Below are 20,619 nucleotides of genomic sequence, written 5' to 3'. Positions count from 1 at the left end.
ATTTACACTAAGCGTTGAAGGGCATATCAACTCCTGAAGTCAATAGTAATACTAGAGTGACTGGTGAAACAAAGAGCAAATCTATAATGAGCAATGAAACTTTGGAGGATCTAGATTTGAGAGCAGCAAGTACAATACATTTGTAGCTGGCCAAGAATGTTCTTGCAAATGTGCATGGAATTTCTACGGCAAAAGAACTCTAGAAAAAGTTAGAAGACTTGTATCAGACGAAAGGCGTCTCGAATCGGGTGTACCTGAATGAGCAGTTTCATACACTGAGGATGAGTGAATGTACGACTATTTCAGATCATTTAAGTGTTCTCAATAGTATTTTCTCTTAGCTAAAATCTATTGGAGTTAAAATTGATGATAAGAATCAAGCATTGAGGCTCATATAGTCTCTTCCACCTTCCTATGAGCATATGAAACCTATTTTGATACATGGGAATGAGAAAATAATTTTTCAAGGTTACCAGTAAACTTTTTTCTGAAAATAGAAGACTAGGTGGTATAAGTAATAGTCCACTTGAGAACTTAGTAATGGTAGCAATTAGAAATGAGAAAATGAAGAACTCCATTAAGAAGAAAGCAGTCTGCTGGGGGTGTGGACAATTTGGGCACGTCAAGAAAAATTGTCCAAGAGCTGGAGCAAGTTCGGCAAGGAGTTTCAAGTCAGTGAATGGAGCTACCGATAATGATGCTAACATTATGTCTTTCTCCATAGAAGATGATTTCTTGTAAAAAGGATATGTACATCCTCATGGCATGCCGCTAATTCTTAAAGTTGCCATGATAGAGGATGTATTAATGTTAGCGAATTCACAAGTTTGCACACAGGTGTTGGTTTGGCATTGATGTAAGGTGTGTGATGGAAATTCATGTCAATGGCTGATAAACTTCCAAGAAAGCCAAACGTGGAAGTTATACCATAATTTTCAGTAATGTTGTTTTTCGACATGGGCCGAAATGAAATGTTTGAAATTTGTTTATTTTGAATGGATATAGTTTTATGATGGAGTATGATAACAGAAGTTATGAAGATCTTCATTGAGATGAAGCGTAACTGTGGGATTAGCCAAAATCTCAAGGTAGAGATTGTTGGGTTTTTGCTCCTTTGCATTTGTCCCACATGGATGGGAAGTGAAGAATGAGCAAAAGTCCAAAGCCTGTAAAAGGAGTCTTAGGCTCCTTGGTAAAGTACACAAGCAAAATGCTTAGCTAATAATTTTTAAATTTAGTTAAATTTCTCTATTGTCCTTTTTTTTTTAAGGGAAGAGGTGTGAGTTAAAGTTTTACTAGTGGAGAAAGTTTTGTGGGTGTATTTGGGGTGAGGAGGAAAATTGTGTGATTATAACAATTTTTTACACAGTAGATTTTCTTCTCTGATCTAGTGATTTTTCTCTAATTTAGGAGTTTTTCAGATAAAATCTTGTACTATTATTATTTTTCTATTTTTTTATTAATCATACAAAGGAGAGATTGATCTAGGGAGTAAATTTGAGGGGTCCAAATTCCTAACACTTAGTAAAACTCATATAAATATTATTATTAAGGTCACGCACTATAAATAAGTACAGAGCGCGCGTTTCACATTGTGGCATGGTTACAGTAGCAATACTGCTACTAGAAGATTTTTTTTCCTCGATTAGTTTCTTGACTAGAGAAGCTTCCAATGACTTTCGCTATTGGAAGACTTGACGTTCTGGATCTATATATACAAATGTATGGGGGCGTTCCACTTGTTGTGGAAGTCATGGAAATGGCGGGCAACTGCAGGGAAAGAAAGCTAAAAGGGGTTGCAGGGCTCTTGTTACTGGAGGGATAGCATTGCCATTATTGTTATGCCATGTAGGCCAATATTCGGCAACTGCATCCCTTCTGTAACAAGAAACTTTCGACTTCTTCTGCTTATGATGCTGTAATTGTCTGTGTTTATTTCTTCATTTTGTTTAAGGTAATATTCACCCCATTATATTTGGAATCTATGAGTTTTTTCACCAGTTGTACTATTCTTCTTCAGCCAATATGCCATTTTCTGTTTACAGGCCCCGATATTAGATCTGAATTTTCTGACATGTAATAGAATGAGCTTCAGGCGGCTATATAATATATATCCATGGTAGCTTGAATATCTCTACTTTGCATATATATATATATGTGATCTCTGTTGAACAGATCATATCATGACAACCGTATGAGTTGTCTCTTAAGAATATAGAGGCAGTACATTTTTATGTTTTATGTTATTTTATTTTTCGCCATGGCAAGTCTGCACGTTTCATATTTTTCAGAAAAAGAAAATGCCTCTTGACCTTTTCAAGGACAAGCTTATTTTAGGCCTATTCCATCTAGCTATCCATGTCAGTTGAAATATCCTTTTCAAGAAGACCATTTGATTATGAATATGGATTCAGAACCCGTCATATTGGAGTTATTAGTTGGTTTTGAAGAAGATAAAAAGAACTGATTATATATATATATATATGTCTACTTGAATTTTAGTGCCATTCATCATCCAGATGACATCGATGTATGAGATAAGACGATGATGAAGCTGACATGGTGTATTGAATAAAAGGTTCCCTTAATCATCTCCAGCTGTAATTAGCGCTGACAACTTGCATAAACAAATCATTTATTCACGGGGGATATATAATATTGTAAGTCTGTATGTGATCCAGTGAGCATATAGTTCATTGCATATCTAGTACTGTATTATCTGTTTGTCCCATATGAGCTTTTCATTTCCCTCCCATTCCCTAGTACCAATTACCAGTAATAACATGTTGAGAGAGAGAGAGAGAGAGGGAGAGAGAGAGTGTGTCTTAATTTCAAGTTTCCTTTTTGGATTATCTTGGAAACAACTGTGCCGAAGTTCCGTTTCTTTGAAGTCTCCTTCATAAAAGAATCAGCCTTTCAATTGTATATGCCATACACCAACCAGTACAATTCCTCTTATATGAAGGCCAGGTTATATATGTGCGTGTGTGTGTGTGTGTGTAGGATTTGAGAAGTTGGAGTAGAACAATAGAAGGCATAACTGGGGTTCTAGTTGCGAGAGACCAGACCTCGGCAACAATAGACATATAATTTGAAGCATGAAAGGCAAGAGAAAAGGTGTACAGGAACTTCTGTCGAAGGAGAGATGGCGCCTTATGCAGCGGCAGAAGCCATTTTGAACAGGAGGCTCCATCTCCCCTCGACTGAAGCTCCTAATTAAGTTTCTTCCTCGTGCACTTGATTATGAATCCATGCAGCTTCTATTAAGAGGTACGCAGTTCCATATTGCATTAATTGATTTTCAAATGATCTTTTTCTAGCTTCTATTGATCTGAAAAGCGTGTATGTGTGTGTATCCTTTTTTTTTTTTTGGGTCATTGATTCCCATGGCATGCTAGAAAAGTATAAACCGATCTGGGAATCAGGGAAATTGCAATCTCAGCATTTCCAAGAGTTACACGAGGTCTACACATACCAGACAGGGAATAGCTAGCTAGCAGGTTAAGTTCTATGGTATATGATCATGTTCTTGTTGGTACTATATATTATTTAACCTTTTCATCAATCACCATTAGCTATCATATATATCCTTGTCAATACCGTGGATACAGCTATATATAAGTACTGACCATCAAGCATGCATGAAAGGTGATGAGATCAAGCAGGAATTTCATATAAGAAGACAAAATGAGGGTATGCCAGCATGAAAGGTACCTCCTCTTTTTCTTTCAGACACGGAATCTTTGGTCATCTCATCTTCTGATCGTACAAGACCTTAATTAAAGCCCAGGGTCGATATGTACCCTCAAAATTAGGTTCATCAATCTCCAAGACTTTTGAGTACAAAGATAAATTTGGGGACCCTAAATTAGCACTATGATAACAAGGTTTGCATAGGTAAGCACCAAAATAGCTCATTTCCCCCTATATTTTTCACCATGAGAAGTTGAAAATTGGAAGTGAAGGGAATGGCAAAGCTCAAGGAAGTTGGGCAAAATTGTGTTCCTCAGTTCTTTCAAGAACCTAATTCAATTAAAAAGCCAATTAACCACATTAAACATGCGTGTGGGGATGGACTCTTTAATTAAAGAAATTTAATTCTGTAGTTATTTTGTAGACAGCTAGGCCTCCAAATTAAATGAGCTTTAAGTCACTTCCAGGCCGGATTCGATACCCAATAATTTGTGTAGAGATATATAGAGATCAGACCCATCTTTTTCTCTCTATATAAAAGGTGTACAACGCAAAGAAACCGAGCAGCGGGACTGGAAGAAACAAATTAAAGTCGCAAGGTTTGGGGGTTTCTTGTCGCGAGAGCGATGGCACTGGCTATGGTATTGCAAGGTACATGATGCATGCAGCAAGTGCCATTGTTCTGGGACAAGACACCCCTTCAAGTACTTCTTCTGCCTCCAGCTTTCTTTCTTTCTTTTCTTTCTTTTTTTATTTCAATTAATGATCTATATATAATCAAGGGTACGAAACTCCAAGAATTTTTTTCATCTTGAAAATGTATTCTCTTTGTTTCTTGTTCCTGTTCTTCTGCTTCTTCTTTCAGGTGCGCCATTTTCTCTTTCCTTGCCATTTTGATCATACCAAGTGCCTTTGTGCAGGTATATATGCAGGTACTTACTCTCACCATATATAGAACATATATATATATATTTACTGCATATGCTATTATTATGGATAAATATCACTGCTGCTTCGTTGTTTTTTGAGAATCTGATGTTCTAAGTACTCTTTTAACTTCAGATCGAACGTTTTATATTTGTCTGCTTTCTCTGATGATTTTCTGTTGGAGAGTTTTTTGGTCTTTGACAGTGGCCTCTTTTAATACAAGTTCATTTTAAGCACCGGAAGAACTTTGTAGCACATATTGGATGTATATAAGCACTATAAAAAGTTAATAATATAGTCATCTAAACGCTTCAAAAGGGATTTTTAAAATACGCGCAATATGGAGGAGATTAAAATTTATTCATCCACTTGGATTTGAGTGTCAGACATCATCCAAGTGATCATGATGTTAACGTACATATATATGATCAGATAAGACGAGGTGAAATCCGGCATTGTATATTAGATTAATAGATTTACAGATCATCATCTTAATTCAGACGAGTAGTGCTGAAAACTCAAATAAAAAGGCAAAAAAAAATCATAAATGTATAAGTCGTTCACATTTAAGGGTTCACATTTAAGGATTCTAATAGTCATGTAAAGTGGTTCGGCAATTTGCCTACGTCCACTGAGCGGAAACACTATATTCAAAACAACTTTATCTCAAATGGCACACTACACACACTTCTCTTGCTTCTCTCTCTCAATGGGATAAATTTCCCTTCATATGGCCTCTCCTATTTATAGGAGAGGCTCAACCCTTCTCCCTCCACATATGTGCTGGAATGCACAAGCTAGACACTCAATGAAAGCACTTAGTGAGGAATATCATCATGTGAATTGGACACCACCAACACATGGGCACACATAGTGGATGGCACACATGGGGTGGTCCCTCAACAATCACCCCCTCCACCCAAGTGTGCTACATTAGGATACTACATGTTGTATCCTTCCAATAATTTCATCCCTTTATCGAAATGTTCGTTTGCCATGAGAGATCTCCGCTACCAAATGCGCCCTAAGGCGCCAATGCACCCGTGGGTGCTCAGCAGTATGAGATATTAATCAAGTCCAAACAGTGTTGGAACTTGATCCCGGTGACGACCTTTGTCAACATATCTGCTGGATTATCTTTAGTGCCAATCTTCTGAAGTAGAATGTCCCCTTCTTCCAATATCTCACGTACGAAGTGGAAACGGACATCTATATGCTTTGTTCGAGAGTGATATACTTGATTCTTGGCCAGATGAATTGCACTCTGACTGTCACAGTAAACGGTAACCTCTTGCTGCTTAAAGCCCAAGTCTGTTACCAATCCCTGTAACCAAATGGCTTCTTTCACGGCTTCTGTTACAGCCATGTATTCAGCCTCAGTTGATGATAGTGCAATTGTCGACTGCAAAGTTGATCGCCAACTAACTGGTCCTCCAGCCATAGTGAACACATATCCAGTTGTCGATCGGCGTTTGTCAAGATCACCTGCATAGTCTGAGTCAACATACCCAGTTACTAGACTATCTTCACTCTTCTCGAACTTCAAACCAATATCTACGGTTCCTAAAATGTACCGTAGAATCCACTTAGCCGCATGCCAATGAGTCTTTCCAGGATTATGCATATAGCGGCTAATTAAGCTAACGGCCTGGGAGATATCAGGTCGTGTACACACCATGGCATACATTAAGCTTCCTACAACACTTGCATATGGGACATTTCTCATGTAGTCCCGCTCTTCATCAGTTTTAGGAGACTGCAATGCACTGAGCTTGAAATATGGGGCCATTGGAGTACTCACCGGCTTCGTCTTTGAGTCGATGTTGAAGCGTTGCAGTATTCTCTTCAGATACTGCTTCTGAGTAAGGTGAACTATACCTTTCACCCTATCTCTGCTGATCTTCATCCCCAGTATTCTTCGAGCTTCTCCCAGATCTTTCATGTCAAACTCACGACTTAACTGAGTTTTTAAGCGATCTATCTCCCCCTTGCTTTTACATGCAATTAACATATCATCTACATATAAAAGCAAATAAATGAAAGATCCATCTGCAAGTTTTCTGAAATATACACAATGATCGTATTGGCAACGAGTGTATTTCAGATCCATCATAAAGCGGTCAAACCGCTTATACCATTGCCGAGGTGACTGCTTCAAGCCATAGAGAGACTTCTTCAGACTGCATACCCAGTTTTCTTTGCCAGCTTCTTTGAATCCTTCTGGTTGAGACAGATAAATCTCCTCTTCCAGATCACCATGCAAGAAAGCTGTCTTTACATCAAGCTGTGCTAACTCCAGATCATATTGTGCAACCAAAGCTAGCAATATCCGAATGGATGAATGCTTCACAACAGGAGAGAATACTTCACTGTAGTCAATTCCCTCTGTCTGAGCGTAGCCCTTGGCTACCAACCTAGCTTTGTATCGCACTCCATTCTTAGCAGCTTGATCATCTTTCTGATTGAAGATCCACTTACAGCCAATTGTCTTCTTTCCTTTTGGAAGCGGCACAAGCTCCCAAGTCTGGTTCTGGTGAAGAGACTGCATCTCTTCCTTCATTGCCTTTGTCCATTCAACTTGTTCACTGGACTGTATGGCTTCTCTGTAAGTGGTTGGGATCTCACCCCCTTCAGCTGGTAATGCATATGTCACATAGTCTGCATAACGTGACGGTACACGTTTCTCTCTTCTCGGTCTGTTGGTTGCTATTGATTCAGGTTGTATTGGAGGTACTGTGACTGGACTATTAACCTCATCTTGTTCGTGCTCTCCATTTGTTTCTCCTGAATCCTTTCGAGTGGAAAACTCCACCTTTTGCGAATCACCAGGTGTTTCGCTATCATGGCTGCATTCACTGGAATCTCTATGCTTATGTGACTTAAGCATCTCAGATTCGTTGAAGGTAACATCTCTACTAATGATCACCTTTTTAGACTCTATGCACCAGAGTCTATACCCTTTTACTCCAGTACTAAAGCCCAAGAATTTTGCTTTCTTGGCTCTAGGATCAAGCTTACTCTCTTTAGCGTGATAGTAAGCAGGACATCCGAAAATGTGTAAAGAGTTATAATCAGTAGCATGTGTACCTCTCCACTTTTCAGTGGGTGTCTTCCCGTCATTGGCAGATGCGGGTAGTCGGTTGATGAGGTGGCAGGCATATGTCACAGCTTCAGCCCAAAATTGTTTACTGAATCCAGCATCCAGCAACATACATCGTACTTTCTCTAGTAAAGTACGATTCATTCGTTCTGCCACACCATTCTGCTGCGGTGTACCTCGTACTGTGAAGTGTCTGACAATTCCCTCTCTCCAGCATACTTCCATGAAGGGATCTGAAGTGTATTCACCTCCATTATCAGATCTGAGCCGCTTGATCTTTCTGCCGGTCTGAGTCTCAACCATTTTCTTCCAATCAAGGAAGATTTTCAGCACTTCATCCTTATTCTTCATCGTATACACCCACACACGACGAGAATAATCATCTACAAAAGTTACAAACCAATGTTTACCTCCCAAAGATGCATTTTGGGTAGGTCCCCAAACATCGGAGTGCACATAGTCAAGTATTCCCTGTGTATTGTGTACTGCGGTTCCAAACTTGATCCGCCTCTGCTTCCCCAATACACAGTGCTCACAGAAAGACAGTTTACCAGTCTTGGCACCTTTGAGTAAGCCTTGCTTCACCAGTGTTTGCAAAGCTTTTTCTCCTGCGTGTCCCATACGCATATGCCACAGACTGGAGGTGTCATCATCAGTCTCATCTAGCTTCTCACAGCCTGTGGAAGCTCTTCCAGCAACAGTACTTCCTTGCAAGAAGTACAAGTTTCCTTGCCTCAAACCCTTCATAGCCACCTGAACTCCCATTAGTACTTTGAGAGTTCCGTCTTCAATGGTGATTCTGAATCCCTTTGAATCCAGAGCTCCCAGTGAGATGAGATTCTTCCGCAAGTCCGGAATGTACCGAACTTCTGTCAGAGTCTTGACGCTACCATCGTGCAGCTTTAGCCGAATGCTACCTATTCCCTGAGTCTTACAGGCACTGTCATTGCCCATAAGTACTGTTCCACCTTCAATCTTTTTGAAGTCAGTAAACCAGTCCCGATTGGGACACATGTGATAGGTACATCCGGAATCCATAATCCATTCATCGGAATGACAAATGGATGATGAACTTATCAAGGAAAAATCTGAATCATCATCTCTGTCCACGACATTGGCTGTGGTGGGTTGATTCTGCTGTTGTCCCTTCAGCTTGGGACAATCCTTCTTCCAGTGTCCTTTGTTGTGACAAAAGGAACACTCGTCTTTGGCGAGCTTTCTTCCAACTGATGGACCACGTGATGTGGCTCGGGTTTTCGATTGAAAACCTTTCTTCTTTCCGGGATACCTTGATTGGGGTCTCCCTCTTGCTGTTAGCGCTTCACTCGATGTATCTTGTTGTACCTGTTTATCTTTTCTCCGGTACTCATTGCTAATTAAAGAGCTAGATACATCTTCAAAACTAATCTTTTCCTTCCCATACAATAGAGTAGTAACCAAATGCTCATATGTATCAGGCAAGGAATTTAGCAAAAGTAAAGCTTTATCTTCATCTTCGATTTTAACATCTAAATTTAACAAATCAGCAAGAATTTGGTTGTAACTATTTAGATGTTCAGTCATTGAAATACCTTCACGAAATTGGAATCTGAAGAGCTTCTTCTTCAAGTGCAAACGGCTCTCAATGCTCTTCTTCATGAACTTATCCTCCAATTTCTGCCAAAGTACCCTAGCATCTGTCTCTCTCATGACAAAATACTTTTGTTCTTTGGTAAGGCATAACCGGATTGTACTACAAGCTTGAGTATTAAGCTTCTTCCAACCCTGATCAGTCATATCGTCTGGCTTTCCTTCCAACGCAATATCCAACTCTTGTTGGATCAAAACGTCCATGACTTCACACTGCCACATGCCGAAGTTGCTTATTCCATCGAACTTCTCAACTTCAAACTTGGCATTTGACACGGTGGACCGATGTCCAGAGCTACTGGCATTTTCAGAGCCCCTATCTCTTCCAGATCTTTCCATTTGAATTTAGAAACTTTAGACACAAAATTTCAAAATTCTAACCGTACGGATGAGTCCGGAATGATCCAAATAGTTGGAAAGCACTATTTGATCGTTGAAATCGGACTCCGGATGGCTTAGATCAAGCCCAAAATGGATCTGAAAAACGGACGGTTCTGATCTGTCTGGCGCGTGAGATGCACGCTCTAACTTCTAGAGGCGCGTGCGGGCTCCTCCGGTGTTCGTTTTCGATGCCGTTTGCGGCAACGGATCCGTCTTGACGAGAGGAACGTTGTGGTGTGATCAAAAGTTGATTCCGATCAACTGCAATTTTCTGGGTAGCACGAACCGAAGCTCTGATGAATTTTTACGGTAGAAATGAATAGTACCTCACTAAGTCAGTTCCCAGGAAAGATTGGAGGGTCACAATGGACACGCTTAAAATTTCCAATCTCCTAGACAGAACCTCCTTAGACTGTACGTATCCACACTACCACAAAAATCCACCCCACAAAAAAGAGCCTAATTGGCTCTGATACCAATTGTTGTGCCTTAAGCTACCCTGAAAATAAACACAAAATAGATAGAGATAATATTTAAGTGGTTCGGCAATTTGCTTACGTCCACTGAGCGGAAACACTATATTCAAAACAACTCTATCTCAAATGGCACACTACACACACTTCTCTTGCTTCTCTCTCTCAATGGGATAAATTTCCCTTCATATGGCCTCTCCTATTTATAGGAGAGGCTCAACCCTTCTCCCTCCACATATGTGCTGGAATGCACAAGCTAGACACTCAATGAAAGCACTTAGTGAGGAATATCATCATGTGAATTGGACACCACCAACACATGGGCACACATAGTGGATGGCACACATGGGGTGGGTGGATGGCACACATGGGGTGGTCCCTCAACAGTCGTTCACATTTAAGGATTCTAATAGTCATGTAAAGTTGTTCCTAATGAGTAATTGGCTCCAAAACAGTTTCCAGATTTCTCTAAACCTATGTTATATCGTATAGAGCCAGCGCGTAGCTGTGAAGGGGGCTCGAGCTGATAGAGGTCACCACTTTCCATTTCAATTTCTTGAACATCCTAAGTATGAATTAATTAGAAAAGGTTTGGGTGGGGTGGAAGAGAATATATATATATATATATATATATATATATATATATATATGTTGTAACGTAGGTTTGTACGTATAATCACATCTAAGTTGTGCCTAATGAGCTAGCTCCAAAGTCCAAAACAGTTTCGAGAATTCTCCCAACCAATGTTAATTATGCCGTAAGGAGCCAGCGTCGAGTTACGAGTATATATAGGCATAGCTGTGAAGGGGCTAGCTCAAGCTGATAGAATCATCACTCCCCATCTCGATCTGCTTTGTTATATGTGTCGTTTTTGTCTATGTAGTAGATCTGGTCCCTGTAATTGGCTTTGTATGAGTTTCTGGTTTTTGTGCTATTCTGGCTATTACAGTCGTACTCATTCTCTTGCTCTTTGTGTTGTCTTTGCAGACTGCAGTCCGTGCTCTGCTATGTGGGGTAGATGTTCTTCTGCTTTTTTGGAATGTGTGGTGTTGTAATATTGTTTGGTGCTTCTCCAAAATTGAATATTTGGAATTGGTAAATTGTATTATACTGTATCTGGGTGCATGCAGTTCATGTAGTACTGTGGGTGGGATGAAACAATGATCATTATGGTTTAATTCCTAGTTTCTGCATGATGGATGTATATGTTGTCATTTGCTGGTTGTGGTTTGTTGTTAGGGTAATCCTAGGCTGCGGAATGTAGTATAACATATATATATATATATATATATATAGGATGTTTATACTTTGTTGTCGTACGTATGGGTTTGACCCCAATTTATTCTACATGTTCTGAGGCACATGACATTATCTTTCTTAATTATAAGAGTTTTGCTACATACAAATACAGTCGTATACTAATTTGTGTACCAATACTGATTTATTCATACTTAAAATTTAAATTAACACTGTTTTTAATAAAATCTACTTTTTGACCAATCACATCATATTGGTACACAGATTAGTACATAATTATGCTTGCAACTATATTTTTCCTAATTACAAGGATTACTGAGCAATTCCTTTTCTATTCGATTCTATTCTACAGTACTATACATTTGAATATTAAAGGTTAAATCTTCACTATAAGAAAAACGAGAATTTATGACAAATTATTTGTAACGAGAATAACTATTTATTATAATAACAGATTTATTTTAACAGAAAATAATTGGCAAAAAATAAACAATTTTCTTATAATGCTTTTTCCATTTTAAAAAATTAAAATACTAGTTAATATATACGTTGGTAAGATAACTCACGAGTTATATATTCTGTTACTGCATGCACGCATTGAACTTTATTTTTCATAATTATAGATTGTTAAATAAATTAATGTCATTATTGTTATGCCTATTTTAATCATTTTCTTGCATATCTATATGTAGTTGGTTAAATGTAATGTTGTCATGGAGTCATTTTAAATGCTAATAATTAATATATAACATTAAAGAAATGAGTAATGCTATATATATACTCCTAGATTCTACCGTTCTTGCATATTCCATTTGAAAAAAAAGTAAAGATCATCATTTAAAAGATAATATTTTTATGTGAGTTTTAGATTTATTTTTTTTTTAAAAAATAAAATACACAAAGACTATATACTTTAAAACTACAAATATTAATTATTTAAAGAAAAGAGGTTCTAGGTGGGCTGGTAGATAGACTCGCAAATTTCCCCTCCTTCCTCTGATTTTTGGAAGTTTTTTCCTCTTCATCTTTCAATTAGAGTACATTTTTCATGTATTAGATACAAATTCCTTTCAACAAAAATCTCTCTATTCTGTTTGATGTACCAAAGCATGAAGATCATAGCATGCACCCCATTATGGAGCACTACTGCATTAATATTGGGCCCATCAATTAATGGGTCGTGAGGATAAGATTTTTTATTAATTTTTTAATTTTAAAAAAAAAAATGATTCTGACCAATAGAATTTGTTATAGCATCAATATATAATAAAGCCAGCTTTTATTAACTTAATTAATTTATAAATACCCCCTCAGTGGGGGCATGCAAGCAATTGTATAAAAAAGCCAAAACTTGCAGTGTCTGTGTCGTTTCCTACTTTCCTTAATCTAAAAGTAGTCGAATCATTATGATCATGATTGTACTTTTAATAATTCTTAATTAATATTCTACATCCAGAAATTATTAGCCGTCCATCCTATATACCAATTGCTAATTAATTATTAAACTATTCAATAATGACGATTCCAGAATGAGTAACCACGTTTTGGGGCAGAAAATTATAATATTGATCACAAGGCAGGGCGGGAGGACTCCTCACGCTGTTGGGGTCCGCTAGCTGGAACCCTAAGTCAAGCTTTTTTAGGTCTTGAGTTTATTCCATATGTGGGGTTTTCGGGATATTAAATGGATGGAAAATGTTAATCCGTCTTATCAATTTATATGACCGCTTATATATTTTAATTATTTTTTACTTAATAATTAAAAAAATAAATATTAATATATTGATATATTTATAAAAAAAAATATTTAAATCTATTGAAAAAATTAAAAAGTGATATTTAGGCACGTGGGCAGTGGACTAGCGTTACCCTAAATATGTATATATATGCCTGCAAAGGTCCAAATTAGAATTAGCTGTAAGGGAGACAGCTAGCTCATGTACGGAAAAGTGTACAGTATCTCATTTGTAAATGATGATTTCATGAATCAAGGCAGGCCAAGGGATGGTAGTAGCTTGGGTAATCCGGGTCAGTCTGGTGCTGGGGGTGTTATTCGAGATACCAGTGGTCATTTGTGTATAGCTTACTCCATGGATTTAGGTCAGGGTTCCAATAATTATGCTGAATTGAAAGGCTTATTGGAAGGTGTGAGGAGGTGCTGTCGGTATGGTTTTTTACAGGTTTATATCGAGTTTGATTCTCAAATTCTGGTCAACTGGGTTACTAAGGGTGCCTGTAATATTTGGTATCTTGAGGATTTTTGGGATGAACTTCGTGCATGCCTTGCATGCTTGGATTATAGACTAACTCATGTTTTTCGTGAAGGTAATGCTGTGGCTGATTTTCTGGCTAAGCAGGGAGCTGGGGGCCTTACTCGGGATTGGTTTGATGAGAAGGAAGACTTGCCTAGCCAGTTGCGCGGTCTCCTTCGAATGGATAGAATTGGCTTACCATATTTGAGGCTTTCGAAATGAGGTATGCTTTTGTAATTGTGTTTTCCCTTTTGATTCTTATATGTGAGCTCTTTTGCAGGTTGGTTTATTTTGGTGGTTTTTGGTCTTGTCAGTTGTTGGTTTCTTTAGTTGGTTTTGGTTTTTTGATTCCTGGGTTTTGGCCTTTTTTGTAACCCCCAGGTATCGGGTTGTAACCACGGTTTTCCTCCGCCATAAGTGAGGGTTTTTTAATAAAATTGGGAAGGGGTCACTCATGGACAGGTGACCTCGTCTCTTTCTAAAAAAAAAAAAAAAAGGCAGGCCAAGGGAATTAGAAAGCCTTATCTATCAGGAAAGAAAATGCATGATCAGGTAGACATGATCATGTTCGACTTTAATTGATATGAACATCGATCTTTAATTGGGATCTTTCTCTTCGCTAGTTCCTGGCCATCCCCAATGCCCTCACCAGAAAACAACAACAATAAATAAACAAATAAAATTGTTCGTTCTCTCTCCGGACATATATCATGATGATTCTGATAATCGGTCCACCCACATCTATGAAGATAGGATCTTTTTACCGCCCCCGTTGGAGCTTCCACTAGGCTTAGGAAAATCATTTTTTAATATTTTTAAACATTTTTTTAAATAAACAAAATTTATAATAATGTTAAACAAATTTTTCTTAATCATTAAAATAAAAAACACTGAGAGCTGCAGCAGAATCCCCCGGGGGATCTAATATTTTCCATGATGATATAATAGTTGAGAACTTTGGCCGGAGACTAGATATAAAAAAAATCGATATAACAATTACAGTACTGATCATGATGATCAACTCATGTTCTTGTTTATAGTTCGATTTATATATATATATATTTAAAAAAAAAAAAAAAACAGTTGGTTTTCACTAAGGAAACCGATCTTGAATGATTAATTCATCTTAATTAATTAATTAGTTCATATAATAATGTTGAAACTTACAATATATAAGATGTCAAATTGCTTAATTTTATCATATTTGTAAGGCATATATGCAGGAGAAGTACTAGTAGGGTATCAGCTTATTATATTGATCAATCATCTGATCTTTCATGTAAAAAATGCATGCAACACAATATAATTCACTATATATTACATTATTTGATATTTATACATTACGTTACAAAATACCAAATTACAATATATGAATTACAAAACACAATTTTGAAAGAAGATTATTAGTTAGGTATGAGAGGAAACACATTATCTGACCAAGATTGATGAATCTTTGTCCCCTCTACTTCAAATGTCTTCCTGGTATTGTTGTTGTGGTTAATTTGCAAGACATTGATGTAGATGAACATATGCAGACATGTGGTAAGGCATCAGTGGCAGACTTAACAATTTTTTTAATCTCCTAAAATCACAAAATCATATATATTACTTAGCAAGGAAAATAAAATATATATATATATTTTTTCAAGTGCATATTTACAAGAAAAATGAAATGAAAAAGTGAAAATTAACCACAAATGATTTAGTTCAACTAATCTCAATAAAGAACCCAGATTCATGTAAGGAAAACCACTTTCGTTTAGTCTCAATCTTAGAACCATTACATGCTACAGGAAGCAGAGTTACCTTTCATACCCCTCCATGCATTGACTCTTCATTGGTTGATAAATGATGACAATACAAGCTTATGTTCAGTTCGTGATTGGTGTCTTAATTTCAGCAACTCTCGCTCGTCCAGTAATACTATTTCCACTTAAATCGTGTATATATATATATATATATTTATAATTTATAATCATCAACGCGAAGAAATGCCCTTCTTCATACAGTACCTCTTTGCAGAATCTTGAATTGTGGAAGTTTTTTTTTTTCTTATATTGGGGATTGGGGAGGGGATCGAACCCAAGACCTCTCTTATGAAGACTGGGTCTCATATCATCTGAACCACATACTCTTGACGAATCGTAAAAGTTAACTAGAAGGATAGAGGCGTTAATTTGGAAGGATGACTTTCTCGAACTGAAAATGTATTTGAAACTTTCTCTAAATCTGAGATGCGTCGCGTACGGGAACGAAAAAGGAAAACACGAAATGTATCTGAAAAGAGTTAAAAATAATAATTTACTGTACATAACAAAAATTAAAAACCACATAAGCGATATGTGGTATGGGCGGAAGATCGGGACTTAAGCGTAGACTTCGTCGTATTCATAATTTGATTGTGCTTGTACTCATATTCCTTCCATATCACCGGCGAATCAGTTCACATCATGATCAATCATGGCTTAACTTTGTCTTCTTTTTCAAGAAAAATGATGCCATTGGTTGTGTAGGTATAGCTTCCGTTATTTCTGACCAATATCATTAGTTTTACTTAGTACAATTTAAAAGAACGGAAAAAACAAAGATGTTATTTGCGGGCGTAGAAGTCTTTATAGATGGATGCAAGCATCTTCTACACTTCTGAGGTTCCGTTTTTGTGATTATTAATAAAATAATAATAAATAATTCATAAATAATAATAAAATAATTTTAAAATATCTAAAATAATTATGTTTCCAACCAACCCGCAATTTAATAATAATAGAAAATTTTGTTTAATTGTTTCAAAAATAGTCATTCAATCCATTATATAACAGCACATGAAATGCATGTACCTACACAGCAGCCGCCTGCAACCAGATAAGGCAACGGCCAGACGACCAATAGCTGGCCGCTTGGGCAACCGAACATCCTTAATTCAGACAACATCAAATTAAAAATGTGCCTTATTTGCGCATCTCATATATTTTGTTCATGGTAAGTTGGTCTTATTTTCAGTATTTTTAAATTTCTATTATTATTTGTATGTGTGCTCTATCTTGCAGGTCTTAGTTGTTTTCTGGGATTGGTGTCTTGTCGTGATTTTATAATTTTTCATTTATGGTGAAGTTTCGTTATTTGGTTGGTGTTTTTGGGTTTTGATACCTTGGATTTGTTTTTTTGCTGATTTGTAAGTCTGGTTATAATTACAGTTTTTTTCTACATAAATAAAAATTATCAATAAAATTGTAGTATCATTTTTTTTAAATAGAAAAAAATCAAATTAAAAACGTGCAAGCCAATTTCCAAGCAAGATGGCACATCCAGCAAAAAGAAACAGATTTTTCCATTAGTTATCTGATATTTTTTTTTCTTTTCTTTTTTTTTTAATTTCCCGTCTATTTTCTATTTGGGTAATGATACACTTATTACTATTTTATCATCTGTAGTGTATTTATTTTTTTATTATTTTCTTTTAAGTATTTTTTTAACATTCTTAGCCATTAAGTAAAAATTTTAAAAATATATAATTTTAATTATAGTGACTTGCTTAATCATTAAGTAAAAGAAAAATTTTTTAAAAAATTAAAAAATTAAAAAAATAATAAAAGAGTAGTAAAATAGTAGTAAGGCTATGATTATTCCTAAGCAATGTCAAACACGGGCATACAACTACAGGAAGCACGGAAAATATGATTAGAACATGAAGCTTGGTCAAAAATATCTGTTCGAGAAAAAAAAAAAAAAAAAAAGCTATTATATTGGGTGTGGGACTAGGTTCCACTGCTGGCCGAAAGTGATTATGTTCTGCAAGTTATACATCTGTTTTCTGATTTCACTGTAGATGAATTCATGAATGAATGGTCGTTTCTCGCCAAGAAAGCTTCTCTCCTTCAATATGGTCACATGCAGCATGCTCAACTACATCTGAATGGAGCAGAATGACCGAAAATTGCTAAAGAAAAGAAGCTGAGGATGTGGTGGGCTGCTTTATCGTCTTGGGGCTCTCAGCTAGATGTGACATGACCCACACTGCGTTTTAGAAGCTGAGGCTGTTGGGCTGCTTTTAGCCTTCGTTGAAATTTACTTTTCACATTTTTATCACGGACGATAATAATGTCGGGGAAAATGCATGCCCCCAAAGTAATAGAGCTCTGTTACACGTAAGTTCATACATTATATATTTTATTTTTATTTTTTTGAGTTTATATTGTTTAAATTAATTAAATTTTTATACTTACTATCCATATATCAAACATTTAGTAAAATATATATATATATATAATGTATATAATAAGCTTATATTTAAAATTTTTCAATATAATAACAGTATGTTGTCGCCTAACTATCCTCCTCCCATATGTTGCATTTGAAACAGAAGTGATGGTGGAAAAGACGTTACAATCATTGATCGATTTCAATTAAAAACATTACCAAAATATTACATTTAATAAATCTTCTCACCGATCAGTGTGCCAAATCTCATACACTCACACTAACCATTCAACGTTTTCCCCCTCCTCGTTGAATTCCCATGCTCCCTCCATAATCTTTTTTAAACTTTTAAAAACCAAAATACTTACCATTATTTTTTGGAAGCAAGGTTAGTCATAAAACTAACTATTGTAATCAGAAAAAAAAAATATAGGTACAAAAAAATACTTTCTCTCTATTTGTGTTTGAAACTTGTTGGAATCAAGAAGAATGACAAGAGGAGAAAGAGAAGTTGAAGAGAGAGAGAGCTTGAGGACACAGAGAGACAGAGAGAGAGAGAGAGATGGGATTGATGTTAGGTGATGATGGGTTTAATATTTAAAAAAAAAAAAAAAAAACAGCTGTGTGGAATGTGGAGCGGTAACAGTTGCTGACGCATAACAAAATTATATAACATTAATTAGTAAGCGGAATAAATACCTTACTATTCATTTCATGTGATAATTACGGAATAAAACGAAGACCAGGTTCACTGAAATTAAATGTCTCCTTTATATATTGCTCGAGAAAACAACCTTTCCGTGAGTTCACACAAATGGTGCTCGACTTCATTCTAAGATCATTGATAAATTGGGCTCATGAAATGCATTTTGACCGATACAACTGCATTGTATAATTACCCAAAACAAGAAATGTCAAGCACGGCACTGGGCATAGTAGTTTGAGTCCAGCTCGTCATATGCTCATTCAGGCCCATTTACAAATCAAGTTTCTAGGTTTGAAGTTCTTACGCAGTAGAAGTTTCTTGAGGGAACGAAAAATCACCGTTGAACTAATTGAATGGAAACGTGGAGTAAACGAGTGCAATGACCGTTGCATTTTTTTCCCCAAGTAATGGAACATCATATTCTTGAATCATACTTCCTAATAGATTTGGCTAGCGAAAGCAAAAAATAAAATAAAATAAAAAAATAAAAAATACACCGGATCAGATAACAAATATTCATTCCTCAATCAAATATTCATCCCGGCAATATGTCTCCAAGTTTCCAACCCAACCCCAGATCAGAGCAAAATAAACTTCAGTGCTTGCTTGATACGGAGTTGCTGCATATCATTAGAAAAACAAAAAAAAAAAAGGAAGAGAAAGAAGGAAAACGTGTGGGCTACACAATCAGTTCATCGTGTATGCCAAATACCATGTCATTCTGTAACTCCTATCATTCCACCAAATCCATCTCCTTCCATGCTACTCTATTAAGGCAGAGTTGTGTATTCTTTCATTTCTGTTTCTACTAGAAGACATGCTAAGTCCCTGATGATCATACTCATGTCTTCCATCTTCAAATACAAACTACTGACTGCCACGAGAGGTGCTTACTGAAGTAGTTTCTGGTGCTTGTTATTTGCACTGCCTGGGCCGGAAATTCTCACTGGATAATAGAGAGCTCATCAAATTTTCCAACCTTTTCGCTCCAAGGCCAGGTCTGAGGACTGTCGTATTACCAATATCAGAACAAGGATCAGTCCCATTTTCCCTGATTCCTATGCACCAACCACCAGGAACAAGCATGCCTGGACCCCGAGACAATAGCTCACAATCAATTTTGTCAAGCACTGCATCTTCTTTGGGAAATTTCCGTGCAAATGGAGAATTACTATTAATCATATTTTGCATGTCATTGAGATTGAGGTGGTGTGGATGTTGCTTGGAAGGGTTATCCCAGGATATGAAGTGGAGGTCACTGTTCACAGTGTTGCGGAACTCCTGGGCATTACATATAACAGTGTGGAAGTATCCTTCTGGGGAAGATATGAAGTTTGCGTAGTACATGAGAACAAGTCAAGGTAGGTTGTCCCATCCCCATATGATGTAATCAACGAATTGCCTCGAAAGTGCCATCCAAGCAGAACCTATAAGAAAAATCACATATTTGGTCCCAGTAGCTCATTAGAGAATATGTTATAGTTTCACAATACTCATTTACAAACTTTCCGATTTCTTTTTTCGGCTAGATACAAACTTTCTGATTTCAATGATATAAAACTGCAGCATCAGGCCTCAGAGTGAATCTTCAAAAATCTGAGCTGCTTAGAATTACATAGCATCATGAATCTTTTTATATGCGGGATTAAATTGACATCATGATGAGAATCCTGCCATGTTCTTTGCAACCATCTCTCGCTTCGCATATTAAAATAACAAAAATATGAGCTGCTCGGAAGTAAACAGTACAAACCACTTCCTTTTGTTATAAATTATTCAGAGTTGGTTATAAGTTTCATAGCAAATAATCTTCCATATTTTTTAAGTAACATGAACTTGGTGTTCCTTTGGAATAACAGTCTCAAAGAGGATAATACCTTTCTGCCTTCAGATAGAATGTCAGTCAATTTATTTCCTAAAAGCATTATTGATGCAATAAAGAGGAACATATGTGGGTTCTGGAATATCTAAAGTCCAGGTGACAAGGAATCTTTGAACAAGAG

General features: G+C 36.7%; 1 protein-coding gene and 1 long non-coding RNA gene across 2 annotated transcripts; one reads left to right on the top strand and one right to left on the bottom strand.

Annotated features, from left to right (window-relative positions):
- The first annotated feature begins 2,665 nt into the window (after positions 1–2,665).
- Positions 2,666–11,397, top strand: LOC122303845. Its single transcript, XR_006240837.1, has 2 exons — positions 2,666–4,625; positions 11,192–11,397. It is a non-coding gene; the product is annotated as an uncharacterized LOC122303845 (long non-coding RNA).
- Positions 11,398–19,117: 7,720 nt separating this feature from the next.
- On the bottom strand, positions 19,118–19,978 carry LOC122305686 (beta-glucuronosyltransferase GlcAT14A-like). The gene has a single exon (XM_043118250.1). It carries the CDS (start codon positions 19,961–19,963, stop codon positions 19,532–19,534), a length of 432 nt encoding a protein of 143 aa, XP_042974184.1. The 5' UTR covers positions 19,964–19,978; the 3' UTR covers positions 19,118–19,531.
- Between the last annotated feature and the right edge of the window lie 641 nt (positions 19,979–20,619).

Source organism: Carya illinoinensis, chromosome 3 (genome assembly GCF_018687715.1).
Source record: "Carya illinoinensis cultivar Pawnee chromosome 3, C.illinoinensisPawnee_v1, whole genome shotgun sequence".
Taxonomy (NCBI): domain Eukaryota; kingdom Viridiplantae; phylum Streptophyta; class Magnoliopsida; order Fagales; family Juglandaceae; genus Carya; species Carya illinoinensis.
Note: the sequence above shows the minus strand (reverse complement) of the source record. Positions and strands in the feature narration are given on the sequence as shown.